This window comes from Rhinopithecus roxellana, chromosome 15 (genome assembly GCF_007565055.1).
Source record: "Rhinopithecus roxellana isolate Shanxi Qingling chromosome 15, ASM756505v1, whole genome shotgun sequence".
In the NCBI taxonomy this organism is placed as follows: domain Eukaryota; kingdom Metazoa; phylum Chordata; class Mammalia; order Primates; family Cercopithecidae; genus Rhinopithecus; species Rhinopithecus roxellana.
Window position 1 is genome coordinate 17,021,544 of NC_044563.1, and position 17,079 is coordinate 17,038,622.

The 17,079-nt window shown below is 37.0% G+C and overlaps 1 protein-coding gene across 21 annotated transcripts in view; it reads right to left on the reverse strand.

The window, feature by feature from the left end:
* Positions 1-17,079, reverse strand: part of PHF21A (PHD finger protein 21A) — a 195,063-nt gene that overhangs the window by 140,400 nt on the left and 37,584 nt on the right. For 20 of the 21 annotated variants that reach the window (XR_004053444.1, XR_004053445.1, XM_030917174.1 and 17 more), the window contains 2 exons: positions 11,883-11,915; positions 10,508-10,573 (listed from right to left, as the gene is read on the reverse strand). Coding sequence is in view for 18 of the 21 variants with exons in the window: in XM_030917174.1 (XP_030773034.1) it covers positions 10,508-10,573; positions 11,883-11,915 (99 nt within the window). In the remaining 3 variants the exon portion in view is untranslated. Of the gene's footprint in view, positions 1-10,507; positions 10,574-11,882; positions 11,916-17,079 lie in introns of those variants that run through there. The other variant, XM_030917168.1, reaches the window with a different exon arrangement.

Here is a 17,079-nt window from a genome sequence, read left to right on the forward strand (position 1 = left end):
GGACTACAGGCGCCCGCCACCTCGCCCAGCTAGTTTTTTGTATTTTTTAGTAGAGACGGGGTTTCACTGTGTTAGCCAGGATGGTCTCGATCTCCTGACCTCGTGATCCGCCCGTCTCGGCCTCCCAAAGTGTTGGGATTACAGGCTTGAGCCACCGTGCCCGGCCACCTCATTCTTTTTTAACAGCTACATACTATTCTATAATATGCATATATAGCTAATGTATTCTTACTAATGCACCTTATGTATTACTTACTAATGCACCTTGATTCAATCACATTTGTTTTCAAATTTTCTTTTTTTTTTTTGAGGCGGAGTCTCGCTCTGTCGCCCGGACTGGAGCGCAGTGGCCGGATCTCAGCTCACTGCAAGCTCCGCCTCCCGGGTTCACGCCATTCTCCTGCCTCAGCCTCCCGAGTAGCTGGGACTACAGGCGCCGCCACCTCGCCCGGCTAGTTTTTTTTTGTATTTTTAGTAGAGACGAGGTTTCACCGTGTTAGCCAGGATGGTCTCGATCTCCTGACCTCGTGATCCGCCCGTCTCGGCCTCCCAAAGTGCTGGGATTACAGGCTTGAGCCACCGCGCCCGGCCTCAAATTTTCTTTTGTGGTGATTTCTGTACTATACAGTCCTGTAAGTGGGTCTGCCAGAAGAAAGTTATAAGGTGACCCTAAGTTTGCACTATGCAAAGACAGGTAAAAACATCCCAGGTTGAAGAAACAACACAGCATGACAAGTATCTGAAAAGTCTAGAGGATAAGGTATGTATGGATTCAATGGGGAGGCAGGCATGGGTGAGAAAATGAAGGGTTTTCTGAGGTAAGCGATGTAGCAACACTGCAGAAGAGACTTGTTTCTAGATGTATCAAGTTTTCAAACTGGTGGCCCCAGATTCGTTTACTAGTTTATACAACTTCACTTAATAAAAACTGTCCTTTTCTGAAACTAAGATAAAGCTGCTCTAAATTGGAATAGAGTTAATAATGGCACTGAATTCTCCCGAAACACTGAAGTAGGAAATAATAATGAGAATATTCCACCCCCTTCACAAAACTGAATTGCACCATTTAAATGGGAATTTTCTTTCGATGGTGAACCTTTGATATGGACATCTTTGGCCACCTTACCAGCTTTCTGAGGGCATAATGAATTAATAACATTCAAAAACACTTGCTGCTAACCTACCATTCTAGCCTTGAGGGGTACAAACATGAGCAAGACACAGTCCTTGCCTGTGTGGATCTTACAAGTAATTACAATACAACTCGATGAGGGCAAATAAGTACCACAATGAGTGCCAAATAAAGTAGACACAAGTACCAAGTACCATGAGTACACAGAAGAGGAGTGTCTAACTCTGCTTGGAAGGTAGAAAGAAGTCAATGAAAGCTTGTAGAGGATCTTGCTTAAGCTGAGTCTTCAAAGTATATGTAGGAATTAACCAGGTAAAGAGATAAGAAAATTCCAGGCATAGAGAAGAGGATGTGTGAAGAAGGCACAGTCTTGAGAGAGCCCAGGAAGTAAGGGTGACAGCAGGGAATTTATGGAGTATGTATGAGAATGAGCTGTTAAAGGTATCAATGCTAATGAGCTTGAATGCCTTGTAGGTCATAACCAGTCACATGGAAGTGACACTGCAAGATTTTCATTCTCTGCATCCTCCAAGGGCCTAGTATCATGCCTTTCACCAGAGTAAACTCTCAATAAATACATGTGGAATAAGACAGATGACTCAGACTCTCGGAATGATAAAGAAGTCTAGAAAGCACACATCCTAGAGAAAAGGGAATAAATACGGGGGAATGGATTATTTGAAAGCACATATATATATAAGCACATTATTTGAAAGCACACGATATAGTAGAGAGGTGGTGTCAGTTGTATTGGCTCCTAAAAAGCATTTGTTGTTCACACTGCCTATCATTCAAAAATTAACGTTCTCTAAAGAGTGGAAGAGTCCCTAAACATTCTGAACTACAGATATGTTCTATGCAAAAGAAAAAAAGGCAGATACCACATGCTTGAAAAAATTTCACAAACTTGGCCTTTGATTTTATTTTCATAGCTTGAAGCAACTGCTCTCAGCTAAGCAACAGATGAGCAAAGTAGAAAAAAAAATACAGTAGATTCCAGTCAGTATTTTCTAGTAGCCCAGTGTCAAGATACGTAACACCTGATGACAAGGGCTAAGAAATTCAATTTGAATTTTAAAAGTCATTCAATTTGCCAGCACCAAAAATAAGTTACTAGGATAAATTCACATGAAGATTGCTGTGCCTTAACTCAGCAGATTGATGCATCTGGTACAAGTCATCAACTGACTTGATTTCCTCTGCCATACTCAGGTAAAATGCCCTATAATAATGTGGCACGTTACTAAAGTATAAGTTACTCAATCAAGCATCTCTTTCTTAAAGAGATAGTCAAATCTTTGACCACTCAGGTAAAACTAGCAGCAACAGAGACAATCACACTCCAAGAAGACAGGTAAAAAGGAGAGGAGATAATACAGCACTGGGAACCACAGTCACATCACATATATACAACCTCTCGATCTTCAGAACTTTCATACTTGTAGCCAGTTATTTCTGAGCCTTTCCTTCATCTCATCTTGGCTGAATATAAGCCAACAGGATTTCACCAGCAGAAATCTGAAATATTACATTTCCTGTATTTGATGAAAAGGAGGAGCTGATGTCCTTTGATGTACACAAGTGGCAATAAACTTAACAAACAATTGGACCAATGGCTTCACATAAATATTACACAGGAGGGATGAACTAGACTAAATCTTAGGAAATTCCTAAGCTCTGGATAAAGTCAGGTTTCCATCACAGTGAAAAGATTTTTAAGACAACAATTTTAAATTCCAATGTGATGCGCCAATCACACTAGTTTGGCTGTGAGCCACGGAGGATAACATTTTATGGTAACTGGTATTAGAGGCTGGAGATAGTCATATATCAGGTAACAAACACTAGGACTATAGGATCTAACTTACTTATTTGACTCCAAGGTAATGAGACCTAAAGGCAAAGTAATTATTTTGCCTAATGTCCTATTTCAAAAAAATATTTGATAGATAAAGCTTTACAGAGTTACTAAATAAAACTGAATGAAGAGTACAGCAATCTGGATTCTAGTATTGAATCTGATACTGATAAATTATACGATAATGGTTAAGTCACAAAGTCCACATCTCAGTTTATGTATTACAATGACACACTTGTCATTGAGTTAAATGTGAAATGTTCTAAGCTTCTTAGAAAAGTAGTACTTTACATGTAAGATGAAAGTGTTACATATGAGATGAAGTTAACCACCATGACTACAGCCAATAATTTCCTTTTAAATAGAACTCACCTACAAAAGAATTCCATGCACTCAATGGATACACATGCATTAACTCCTCAGTGCATAATCCAAACATTCCGCAAATATGGAAAAAGACATATTAAGTTATTCAATAATGAAAATCTATCAACAAGACTATTACAGAGTCGGGAATAGAATCAAACTTCTGGTTCCCCCATCCCTACCCAGTCCTTTGTTTCAGTTACCTAATTAGCTTAAATTACGTTGTTCTATGCATCAGAAACGTAACTAGTAATAGGAGGGACAGAAACTTCTTTCCCAAAAGCTTCAGAATCTCGTATTAAAATATATTCAAACTTAAAATTGAGAATGATGCCATAAATGGCAAGATGAACTTACTAAACCCAGAAAAGTATTTCATCCAGTATTATGTTGAAGAGATCTGTAAGAAATGGTGACTATAATTTTTTTTTTTTTTTGAGACGAGTCTCGCTCTGTTGCCCAGACTGGAGTGCAGTGGCACCATCTTGGCTCCCTGCAGCCTCTGCCTCTGAGGTTCAAGCAATTCTCCTGCCTCAACCTCCTAAGTAGCTGGGACTACAGGTGCTCACCACCACACCCGGCTAATTTTTCTATTTTTAGTAGAGACAGGGTTTCGTCATGTTGGCCAGGCTGGTCTCAAACTCCTGACCTCAGGTGATCCACCTACCTCAGCCTCCCAAAGTGCTGAGATTACAGCTGTGAGCCACCGCACCCAGCCAGGTGACTGTAATTTTTAAACAGAGTCAGAGAAGCAAACTTACAGAAAAAATCAATGACTACAGAAGGGTCTATCTCTCTAAAAAGGAGTAAAAAGAAATAGAAGAAGGTGTGAAAGAATAACAAAATTTAAAACCAAAAGATAATTCTATGTAATACTGTAATAGATTTGTGCCATGGACAAATGGCAAATTCTTTTAAAAATATACTTCCTGATAAGCATCAAATACAAATCAGTACATCTTCCAAATTAGCAGAGTGTTTTTTTTCTCCTGTGACAGATAGTATCTCCTGGGGAAAATCACTTATTCTCAATATATGCTATTAATGTGATACAGCCTTTTCTGGGGGTTATTTGGAGATATTTGGTTAAAAATTTTTTTTTTTTTATGTAGCAAAAGCTTTTTTTTATACCTTTAGACCAAGTGCAGTAGATGAATTACTGTTTTCAATTTCCATATCCTCTCTGTTTTAAAATTATACATTCACAACACCCTTTGTCATATAACTTTGCAAGGCTTGGCCATGTGGCTTCTTTTGGCTAATGAAATGTTAACAAACCTGATGCCAGCAGAGTCTTAAAATGTATTTTAGTAGTTTGGCCTGCTTCCTGTGCTCTTAGGTAAACTACGAAATGAATACACCCCAGGTAGCTGCTGTCCCTTCATGCAAGGCCTCAGAATGAACACATTTAGAGTAGACCTAACCAAACTTGCAGCCTGAAGGCAAGTTCAGTCAGCCCACAAACTGAAGCAGAGGTGCCTGGCCAAGTACAGCCTAGATCAGGAGAACCCCAGATGACCTACAGACCCAGTGTGAAAATAAACACTTAGGTTAAATGCCCTATAACAAACAATATGGTACATTATTAAAGTGTAAGTTACTTCATCAAGCTTATTTTTCTTAAAGAGATAATCAGATCTTTGACCAGTTAGGTATAAGTACTGGCAGTGCTGAAAGCCACTCAACAAACTAGTTTCTGATGCAGAATTGTTAGGGCAATAGGTGACCAATACACGTAGTCATCACCCATCTAGGAACTTCTCCTAAGACAATCAGAGAGAAACACGCATTCATATAGAAGGGTATATCTATCAAAGCAATATTGATAATAGCAAAAAAACTGGAAATACCCTATCATCAAGAGAAGAATAGTTTTTAAAATCATGATATAGCGAATTACACTAAAATTTAAAGCTGTTAAAAATCATGCTCTCAAAGAACACTCAAAAATCTGAGAAGATTTTCATAAGTTAGGTTTAAAAAGCATAAAAAGCAAGACACACCGTTCTATAAAAAAATTATGATATAAGCAGAGCAAAAGATCAGGTGGATAAAATAATACATTTAAAGAATATAAGTGCCTCTTCTGTGTTAATATCATTCTATGTTAAATATTATACTAAATATTATACTAGGAATAAAAAAGCAAATAAAACAAACATGTTCCCCGCCTTCCTGAAACTAACAATCTAATGAGGAAGACAGATATTTAAAAAACAGTAATGCTACAGATACAGATATGCTACTGTAATAGAAAATGCTAATTATTCCCAGTAGCTATTTCCCAATTCTTACTCAGTAATAGTCCTTGAATTTTATCTGGCCACGACCACAAGCAATAAACTACCTACATTTTCCAGACTTCCTTGCTCCTAGCGGGGGCCATATGACTAAGTTCAGGCCCATGGGATCTAACTGGAAGTGGTGCATGCAACTTCTAGAAAACATCCTTGGCCGGGCGCGGTGGCTCAAGCCTGTAATCCCAGCACTTTGGGAGGCCGAGACGGGCGGATCACGAGGTCAGGATATCGAGACCATCCTGGCTAACACGGTGAAACCCCGTCTCTACTAAAAAAATACAAAAAATTAGCCGGGCGAGATGGCGGGCGCCTGTAGTCCCAGCTACTCGGGAGGCTGAGGCGAGAGAATGGCGTAAACCCGGGAGGCGGAGCTTGCAGTGAGCTGAGATCCGGCCACTGCACTCCAGCCTGGGCGACAGAGCGAGACTACGTCTCAAAAAAAAAAAAAAGAAAAAGAAAACATCCTTAAAAAATAAAGGGCTTGCTCTTTGTTGCTTCTCCCCCTTCTTACCAGATGGAGCAGCTATTTTGGACTGTGATGTGAAAGCTGCATGCTGAGAATGGCAGAGCAACAGAATAGGAGGAACCTGGGTTCCCTGACACCATGCAACCACTCTTCACAGTCCTAGCCCTAGGGGGACCTACAGAACTTTTAGATGAGAGAGAAATTAAGTTTTCTCTGTTTACATCATTTTCATTTTGGGTTTTCAGTCATTCACAACTGAACATAATCCTAGATAGAATAACTATGAAGGGAAAGTATGGTTCAATGAGAGATAACAGAAACAGTTGATTTTGACTAGAGGAAGGAGTGTCAGGGATAGCTCCTCTGAGGAAATGACATTTAAGCTATGACATGAAACCTCACTAGGAGGCCACCAGGTAAAAGGAGACAGGATAGCAAACTGTTCAGGCGGGGGAAACCAAAGCTGCAACCACGAAGGCTTAACCCTGAAGCACCACAGTAACAAGCAACAAACTTTGGGATGTTAAGATTGCCTCTATAAGGAATTAAAATGAAAGCACAGAACTAGAGCAACTAAGCACTTTGGCTCCATATCGGAATATCTCCATAAAAGACCACATAGCCTATCAAAAAATAAGGGTGTGGGGAGTGAGAATGACAGTGAATCCTGTTAAAGAAATTAATAGTTGCTTCCATACTTCAGCATTACTTCACACCTGTAATCCCAGCACTTTGGGAGGCCGAGGTGGGTGGATCACAAGGTCAGGAGATCTAGACCATCGTGGCTAACACGGTGAAACCCGGTCTCTACTAAAAATACAAAAAATTGCCCAGATGTGGTGGCGGGCACCTGTAGTCCCAGCTACTTGGGAGGCTGAGGTGGGAGAATGGCATGAACTCAGGAGGTGGAGTTTACAGTGAGCCAAGATTGCAACACTGCACTCCAGTCTGGGTGACAGAGCAAGACCCTGTCTCGGAAAAAAAAAAAAAAAAAAGTTGGATTCTCTGACTAACGTGGTTCATGTATTTAATACCATGAGAAGAATGTCATTAGATTTTAAAATGTGAACTATGCCTGAAACAGACAAGAGCTTGATGTTAAAAAATTTTTTACATCATCTTTCTCGTCTATTTATGATTCTAAAAGTGAAACATATTTATTGTGGAGCATTTAGAAAATATACATAAGAGTATACAGAAAAAATAAATCACCTGTAAACTTAACCACCTTCCAATATCTTATACTGACACTGTTTTTACATACATTTACACACCCACATACATATATACACAAAATAAACATAAAAATGGGACTGTAATGCACATAAAGTTGTGTATACTCTCTCACTTATTATTTCAGAGCACATTCCTGTACATTAAAATACTTTCCAAAACCATGATCTTAATGGCTATATAACATATAATTTATTTAGCCAATCAAGTCAGGGATTTTCTGAGTTAAAACTGTCCGCCACAAATTGAAAGCAGGTCAAGAAGCTGACTTAGAAATCTGCCAGAGTTTCTTCCAGAAATCTCAAGTTACAGTTTAAAAGCACTAGAACCTTCCAACCAAGAATTCAGTGAAATTCACTGAGTTTTAGCCATGAAGGATGCTCACTAAAGGCTGTATTTTCCCAAATGGAGCATACGATTATATAGTTTTAAGGAAGAAACTGAGTAAGTATCAAAGATTGAAGTGGCAACAGTGAATAAGAACTAGTGTCTACTGCAAGAAATAGTGACTATCTGCAATGGTCTTTCTCTTTTTTTTTGCTCATGACTTTGGAGGTCAGATGCAACTTTTAATAAAAGAAGAGAATATATGAGTCCATTATTTGTATAATTAAAGTATTCTAATAAATATTGAAAAAATGATTACAGAAAAATGCACAGAGAAAAAGAATGGAAGCAAAAACGACAAAGAGTTAAGTGTGAAATATGCCATTATTCTCCAAACTTTTCTGTATTTAAAATTTTTCTAACAAAAAAATTAATGTTAACATATTAGTCATATGGATAAGGTAATTCAGATTTTAGTTATTAAAGTGGAAGGAAAATTGGTTAGGTTCTGCCAGAGGATAAGTGGCTCTTTTGAGCGGGGGGCAAAAAGGGCATATAGCATTAGGAAACTGTTCTAAAATAAAACTTTTATTTTTTTGAGACAGAGTCTCGCTCTGTCACCCAGGCTGGAGTACAGTGGCACGGTCTTGGCTCACTGCAACCTCTGCCTCCTGGGTTCAAGCAATTCTCCTGTCTCAGCCTCCCAAGTAGCTGGGACTACTGGTGTGCACCACTACCCCCGGTTAATTTTTGTATTTTTAGTAGAGATGGGGTTTCACCACATTGGCCAGGCTGGTCTCGAACCTCTGACCTCAGGAAATCCACCCGCCTTGGCCTCCCAAAGTGCTGGGATTACAGGCATGAGCCACCACGCCTGGCCAATAAAACTATTCTAAACTAAACAGTAATATCACATGTTGAAAGTAAGTCTGAGGAGGGATGAGCTTTTGAACTTTACAGCTGTGCTTCCATCAAGTATCACCCTACCTAAAAATGATATTTTTCTGTTCCATCAAGAAGGTTGTTTTAACAGTTAAGGAAATATAAAAATTGCAGGACTGGATTTCAGTTTCTAACTCTAGTTTTATTTACTTTGTATACCTAAAGTTTTCCTGATGTTAGACATTTTTTAAAATTCCAATTTCTGAAATGCAAACTTAGTTCAGAGAACAATTAGAGCTTGCCACTTGATGAAATGTCTTAACATAGATAGTTGCAATTTTCTATTCAGTAAGGTCCCTAACAGAAAAAAGATTAAAGAATAAAAAGTTACAGAATAAACCAAATCTATGTCAGTTCTCACAAACAAAAATTTCGAGTAGATGTAAATTTCTAACAATTGTCCCACTTTCCCCAAATGTAGTCTTAAGTTACCTTAACTTTGCAATAGCATCCCCCAACCCCTACTCCACTAATCAGTTCTCACCTTCTTTCCCTGCTGGAACACGTGAATTTTTCAGCAAATGTGAGTCATTCATTGGCGTCTTGTCAAACTAACCCTGAAACTATAAGGAGGCTCAGTGCTAACAGAATTCTAAAGCTAGAACACTTTCACTAACACACATCATGTTGACTTTAGAGAACTGAATCACATTCAGAGCCAAATACATACTAACCAACTCTGTTTATATTTTTTCTTACAAATTGTTCTCCACCATCCCACCTCCTCCCAATTTTAGTTTGGCAATTCCCTAATCTAAAATACCTCCTGTCTGTGGAGAAGACAAGATGGGGACGCATAAGAATAGGAGGGAAGAATATAAAGCAGTTGTTCACTCAGCTTGGAAGATGATTCTATTCTGAAACATTAATGATTCACATCTCTTCCACATAGTTCTCAAAGTTTATTTCTCCCCTCAGTTAAATGAAACCACAATAGAAAACACAATAAAAAATCTCCAGGAATAAATTATTCTCATTGTTATTATTTCACTAAATAACATCAAATAACAACATAAAAATCAGTTATTTAGAACTATTTAGTCAAAAATCTTCAATAAAATGTCACTGGCATGAAATATCAACTGCAAATCACCTTATTCTTTTGATTAATACATTTACCTCCTCCAAGACAGAAAACCACTCTTTCTAACCAGAGGGAGAGTGGTGGGGAAGAAACAAGAAAACAAATGCTTCGTGGGATTACATAAACATTTACTTATAGCTCTATCAATTGCCACACTCCACCTGGTGGCAGGCACTGCCTGAATTGGTAAAGTGGAGGTCATCATACAAAAAATTCCAAAGAATATTTTCCTGGTGTCCTTGGAAAAAAGCAAGATGTTCTTCTCCTGCCCTGCCCTATATAGAATAAGTCTAATAAGTTTTTTCACGTAATAGTAGGTCAATATCTAATAGAGATTAACATAAAGGCATGACCATACTTAGAATGGGAGACCTACATTTAGAGCAATCTACTTACAAGAAAATTCTCTCCACAGTAAGTTAAATGTCAGCTCAAGGCTTTAAGACAGGTAACAAGGTACATTCAGCACCTACAAGATTCTCTATCACCTATTCTCACTAACTGCCTTTACCCCATCCCCTATGGGTAAACTATAGAGTTTAATTAACACAGTTAACGGCAGCCTGCCACATTGCTTTTAGGTATTTGCCAGTAACATATACCCATGGGATACTCTAGAGACTGATTTCAACCAAAAATAAAAATAGATAAACAGAGCTCAAACAAAATTAAAACCAAGTCTGGCTGCCCACACTTATTTTCACACATGAGGAAAAATAGCAGTTCTCTTAGAAGCCTCGAGCAGACATATCTTTAGAACACAATGTTAAAAATATGTCCCCCTCCCCTTTTCCCCTACCTGTTTCTCACTCAAAGCTGTGATTTTGGCTTGGAGTTCATGAAGCTGTTTCTTTAAGTCAGCATTCTGATTGGAAAGAAAAAATATCTGTGAGAAAGATAGTTCATTTGTTAACAGAATAGTAGCAGGAAGACTATGCATACTGTATTACAAATGATGAAGCAACCTGAAGCATTCAGCCAATCAAATCTGTCATGCATTACACTGTAGCCATAATACCATCACCTAATGCACAGATCCTAAATATAGGCTCCTCTCACCGAAACACAAGCAGCTCCTCTGCAACTGTTTTAAATTACACGAAGTTTTATATTTGAGCATCTTACACTGTAAGAGTACCTGTCCACTAAAATATTCTTATTCTTTACAGAAAGTATCCATTAACAGAAAACCCAAAGCTCCACTAATCACACAAAAGTAGGAAAATGGAGGTTATAAGTATGCATACACTACATGCTTTACAGCATTATCAACAAAGATAAGAGGTTTTTCCCCACTTGCCCTCTCCCTTATTTAGCAAAGTACATTTGTTATTTTAGCCTAGATCTGAAAAGCTGTCAGTACTGCAACTGCCTTAACACTACATCATTCAAATTAACACACTGACTACCAGGGCATTTTCTCAGTTCTAAAATTCTAGGAATCAAAAAAAGAATACTATTTTAGATGAGATACACTGAGCATGATTGCCTTTTACTAAAGTAGGCAAAAAATTCCAAAATTAAAGTTTTCAAATGCTTAATGTAGCAGGACAGCCTACTAGCAGACTGAACACCACCCTAATGAGAGACTGCTTTTACTTGATTTGTCTCACATACAATTATTTCAATTTACCCTGCTTGGTCTTCTGTCAGTGTTAGGGAACACATCCTCCCCATCTATTGAATTTGGTTTACTCCATGTGGACTTTTTTATTAGTGTATTTGACATAAGGCTTCTCCAATGAGATCACCCACAATGCTGTCCAACAAGTTACTGCCCTGCCCACCTCAGATTCTTCAGGTTAAGACAATTCTGTTACATGATCACCAATATTATGACAGAAAGCCTCAAAAACTCTGATTTTGAATAAGTGGGTTTATGGAAATGAATTTAAGCTATATGATGAGTATTAACTTAATATTTTTCTCCAAAATACTCAAACCAATTAATATAAAACCAAAATAATAGTAACAAAAATGAAATAATAGCTATATTAAAATAGAATGAATTTTTCTAAACCCTTAAAACCTGAAGATCAATGTATTAAAAATAATTGCTATTAGAAATGAAGTAATTCTTAAAAGTTAAGTACCTTCTATATTTAAGTATTTTATGGTGATTTTATTTTAAATTATTTTTAAATTTAACAATTACATGAATAAAAATAGTTTACCTGTGGATCCTGCTTCATCTGAGCAACCAGTTTCTGGTAATAAAGAGAGAAAAAGAGCCATTAGTCTTACATATTAACTCCCTATGGCTAATCAGGTTTGGACCAAAAATTCTAGGATTTTAAGTTAACACAAAACAATGAGCAACACCACAATCAGAACAGACTAAAACCTTCTGTGATGCATGTAATAGGCTCAGGAGACACTTCCTTCAATACAAAAATCAAACCACCACTTTATATTTGAAATGAAAAAGTGCCTGATTTTTAAATCTGGACAGAGATGGGCGACAATGGCTTCCAAAAGGAATTTAAACAAGCTGGATGCTCCAAAAGCCAAACATCCCTTTCAAATGCTGTCAATGTCTGGAGTCCCAAACAGGGCCTGGAAAGAAGCTGGCCCCACACAAAACCGGCCTGTTTACATACAGAGCAAAGTACAGATTTGGCAGGTCTATTGGTTTGGTTCTTACCACTGAAGAAGCGTAGTGTCCCATGTGACTTTGCCACAGTCTTCTCTCAAGAAGGAGTTAGGTGCAGGGGATGACAAGTTCAGTGGGGCAGTGATGCTCAGTATTTGAGAACAAGGAAGTGCAGGAACAATACAAAATTCTATCTAACTCGATTCCTCTGGGAAAGAGAGTGCTACCCAATACTGAATGGAAAAGATCTTTACTAGGGAAAACAGAAGCCCAAACAAATAACAAAGAAAGAAAGAAAAATGAATGTCTTTTGACCTAACCCAACTTCTAAAATCATTGCTGCCCAAAGGTAACAATAACCATAGACAGAAGAATTTGAAGGATAAAGGAGCATCAGAAGTCCTAAAGTATCTGGGAATAAGCTATTACCCAAGTCAATTTTTCAGGTAATGGAAAAATTTGTCACTCTCTTTTGGTGACAAGGCACTTTTAAATTGTTCAGTTGTAAAATAAAACCTTTCTAAAATATACTATATATTTATCTAACTACTCCTTTTTTTTTTTTTTTTTTTTTTTGAGACAGGGTCTTCCTCTGTCACCTAGGCTGGAGCACAGTGCTGTGATCATGGCTCACTGCAGCCTTAACTTCCTGGGCTTAAATGAGCCTTCCACCTCAGCCTCCTGAGTAGCTAGGACTCCAGGTGCACACCAGCACACCTGGCTTATTTTTTAATTTTTTGTAGAGACAGGGTCTTGTTATGTTGCTCAGGCTGGTCTTGAACTCCTAGTCTCAAGGAATCCTCCCTCCTCAGCCTCCCAAAGTGCTGAGATTAAGGTGTGAGACACCACACCCACCCTAACTTCTTAAAAAGAAGAAAAAAAAATTTAAAAATCAAGCTTTTATTGATACTTAGAGGAATGATTATATTAATATACTAAACTATAAACAATAGGGTCCTTACAAAAAAGGTACCAAACTACAATGTTTTAAAGTTCTTAAATCCACACTGTAGTTTTCCAGTCCACTCCTTAACGTCAAGTAGTCAGCCAGAACATTTTGCTACTATTCCTTTTTTTTTTTTTAAAGATGGGATCTCGTTCTGTCACCGAGGCTGCAGTGCAGTGGCACAATCATAGCTCAATGCAGCCCCCAACTCCTGGGCTCCAGCAATCTTCCCACCTTATCCTCCTAAGTAGTTGGGACTACAGATGTGCATCAACATATCCAGGTCTGGTTTTTGTTTTTTGGTTTTTTAAAATATTTTTAAGAGATGAGGTCTCGCTGTGTAATGCAGGCTGGTCTCAAAATCCTGACTTCATGCGATCCTTCTGCCTCAGTCTCACAAGTAGCTTGGATTATAGGTTTGAACTATCAGGCTTGGCTAATTTTTATTTTTCAAATATTTTTAAGAGATGAGGTCTCACTATGTTATCCAAGCTGATCTCGAAATCCTGACCTCCAGCGATCCTCCCACCTTAGCCTCCTGAGTAGCTGAGATTACACCACATCCAGCTCTTGCTACTATTCTAACAACCCTGAAACCAGCTCAAATTTGCTGTTTCAGACCTGCTGTGTGGTACACTCACTGGACTAATTTTAAGACGAGGGAACAGGTTGTAATAATCTAAGAAATCCTCCTTTAGTAAAATGTATAATCTTTAGTGTATCACTTCAGACATTTATTCTAATTGGTCAAGTCTTTCTCCCTGGTGCTAAGACACATTTTACATAACTGAGGTTGCCAACCATGTGACCTCCAAATACATAAGGTATGTGTCACTACATTCTACTTCATATTTAATAGTAGTAGCTCTTCTATATCCTAGTCTTAATCTACAAAAGAGAAACAATACATATTCCAAGAGTTTAAGGGAATTGAAACACAAGGTTTTATACATATACATTTTTACATTAATGCTAGCCACACTCTTCAATGAAAAAAGCTCTTGATTTTCCTTTTTGATTTGGTTACCAGAGGGTTGGCTACTATGCTGTTACCTTTTAAAAGCTGAAAAAGGTTTTCTTCCAGACACTGGAATTTAAAAATTCACTGATAACTACATGAAGTCTTCACCTCTAAAGGAAATAAATAAGCCAGCTTTTCTATCTATAAGCAGTTAAACTGCATTCTAGACAATCAGGGGTAGGACAGGACGAGCTGGGCAACTTACTGGACCATCCAAATCCCTAGTAACTTTAAGCTGACATCATGTTAGCAAAGTTAAGTTACTTTCCACAAGAATGCGGCAATGTTTCTTGAGGATATACTTTATGCCAAAGGTAAGCAGAACAACCCATAGGCGAAATCTGGCCCGCCACTGTTTTTGCAAATAAAGTTTTATGGAAAAAAGTCATATTCATTCATTTATATATTGTCCGTGGCTGTTTTGTACATGCAACTGCAGAGCATAGTAGTTGTGACAGAGACCATAAATTACCTGCAAAGCCAGAAATATTTTACTATGTGTCCCTTTTCAAAAAAATTTGCTAACCTCTGTTTTATACTATTCTCCATTCCATATGGAGTAAATACCCTGAAAATTTAAATGTGATTTCCATCAAATCTAAATAAGGTCAAAGAAAGGAGGAGGAGAAAAGATAATTTCCCCAAAAAGATGAGATGTCCATCACAGGACATTATTACTTAAATATCTATTGAACATCAACTATGTGTACATTGTTACTTTCATAACTATCTCCCCATTCGTAACAAAAACACAAAGAACAAAAATATGCTTTAACTACAGCAATACCAGGTAGTTTCAGAACACATTTTCTATCCAGTAAGGTCAATTTCAGCCCTAATCTCATTCCCTAGCTGGAAATGCAACAAAGGGTGGCTTTTGTCCCAATATTTAGTCAAATGTATGTTCTGGCTTTGGTCTCAGCCTAGTAACCAACACCCCTACCTTGATGTCATTTCTGGCATGCCTCAATTTGTCATGATCAATGATTGTGTAGGTGACACCATATAAATTACTTTTCCAAAAATAGTAAAGTATTACAGATATAACTGGAGTGAAATATATGCTTTCTCTGTTAAAATATTATTGGCATATAAATAAATGTTTATTATCACACAAACAAAATGTTGTATAAATAAAGGATGAATATAAAAGCTATTAATTTTATGCTCAAAGCTGACAGTTAATATGAATAGTAAGAGAGTGTTTAGAATAACTTTAGGAACTATATCCCTTTTGAGTCAACAAATGTAAATTTAAAATTTTAATTAGATTTAAAACAGAATAATAAATATTAAGTATTTTCATAATTGTGATGTTTATAAAATTGGTATGCTTGAATTCAGAATATGAAACAAAATATTTAGTAATTAACTTCAATTAATTTAGGTCATGAGCCTTTCAAGATAGGATTATTTGGGAGACTTGCTCATATCTTGTGAGGAGGAACTAAAGCAGAATGTTAACTTTGCCATCTCAATACTTCCTTAGAGGAGAAAAATCTCCAAAAATCACACACAACATCATAAAATTAATCTTGATCCACATAAATTTCAGATTGATTACTGTACTCCCAAAATTCATTCTATGATGATGTCAGCTTTGAACCAAATGTGAATTAAATTTTTATCACTTGCCATTCAGCCAAACTGGGTATTCAACACACCTCTATGTTAAACTAGTTTCACTCAGAAAAAGACAAGCTTGTTTTTGTAACAAATTTCTGCTCTCCTCAGTCAGTACCAGAAGCAAAGTTAAAAAAAAGAAAAAAAAGTACACAGCTTATTGCCTACTTAAAGAAGCCCACGTGCACAGGGCCAACTCTGCAGCGGAACAAGAGTTTAACGAGATCCGGAGCAGCAGCAGGGATTTCTGAACAGGTGCTTTTGAAGCTTCCTTTAAGTTCTCACCCACACTAATTCTGAGCAATGTGCAAATCTAGTAGTTATCAAAGGCCCAAGATATTCTCCCAATGATTTCAAAAGTTAATGTTACCTTAGACTACTCAGATCAAAGGAAACTATACCTAAGAACACCTTTAAAAAGTAGTTTTACTTATCCTTCTCTGCGCTCCCATATCCCCAATTGTTACAAATTCAAAAGTAGTCAATGCATCATCCTTTACCACTTTTGAGTACCAAGGATTAGATACATGCATGTGTATGTGTGTCTTCAGCCTGATGTCCAGCTAAAGTCTAGAAAGATATAAAACAATGGTACTCTGTTTACATAACAAATTTTAAATGTAATTATTTAAAGATAGCTTTTTGTCTTGATTGTAGTTATGTGTGTTTACTTTTATATATTCATATATAAATTATACTTTGTATTTTAATATTTTATTATTATATGCATAAAATATATTGTTTTACAAATGTATTTAAAATATATTTTATTTATATATACATTTTTATAGTTACTTTAAATGTTTGTTTAGTCTGGGTATCTGAGGTAAAATATAAGAATTGTAAAATCTGAAATTTAAACATCTGTGAAGATAATCACATTTTCTTTAAGAAAGATTGGAATCAATGCATAAAGCTGAGTCATATGATCTGTAAAAACTTTAGTACATATGGTAGTTGAGTTAGACATGTTGTTATTTAAAACATGCAAGTTAAATCACATGAATAAAGTCCTTCAGATGAACCAAAAAGCAGAAAAAAGATTTCTTTCTTTTTTGTTAACACCTTTGGTATATGAAAAAAAATCTTTTCAGTGCTTTTCTCTAGAAAGGAAGTCAGGAATACTTTCTTTAAGTTCTTAAAAGTAGTATCTATGACTTTGCTGAGTAGTGATAAAAGGCAAACGAC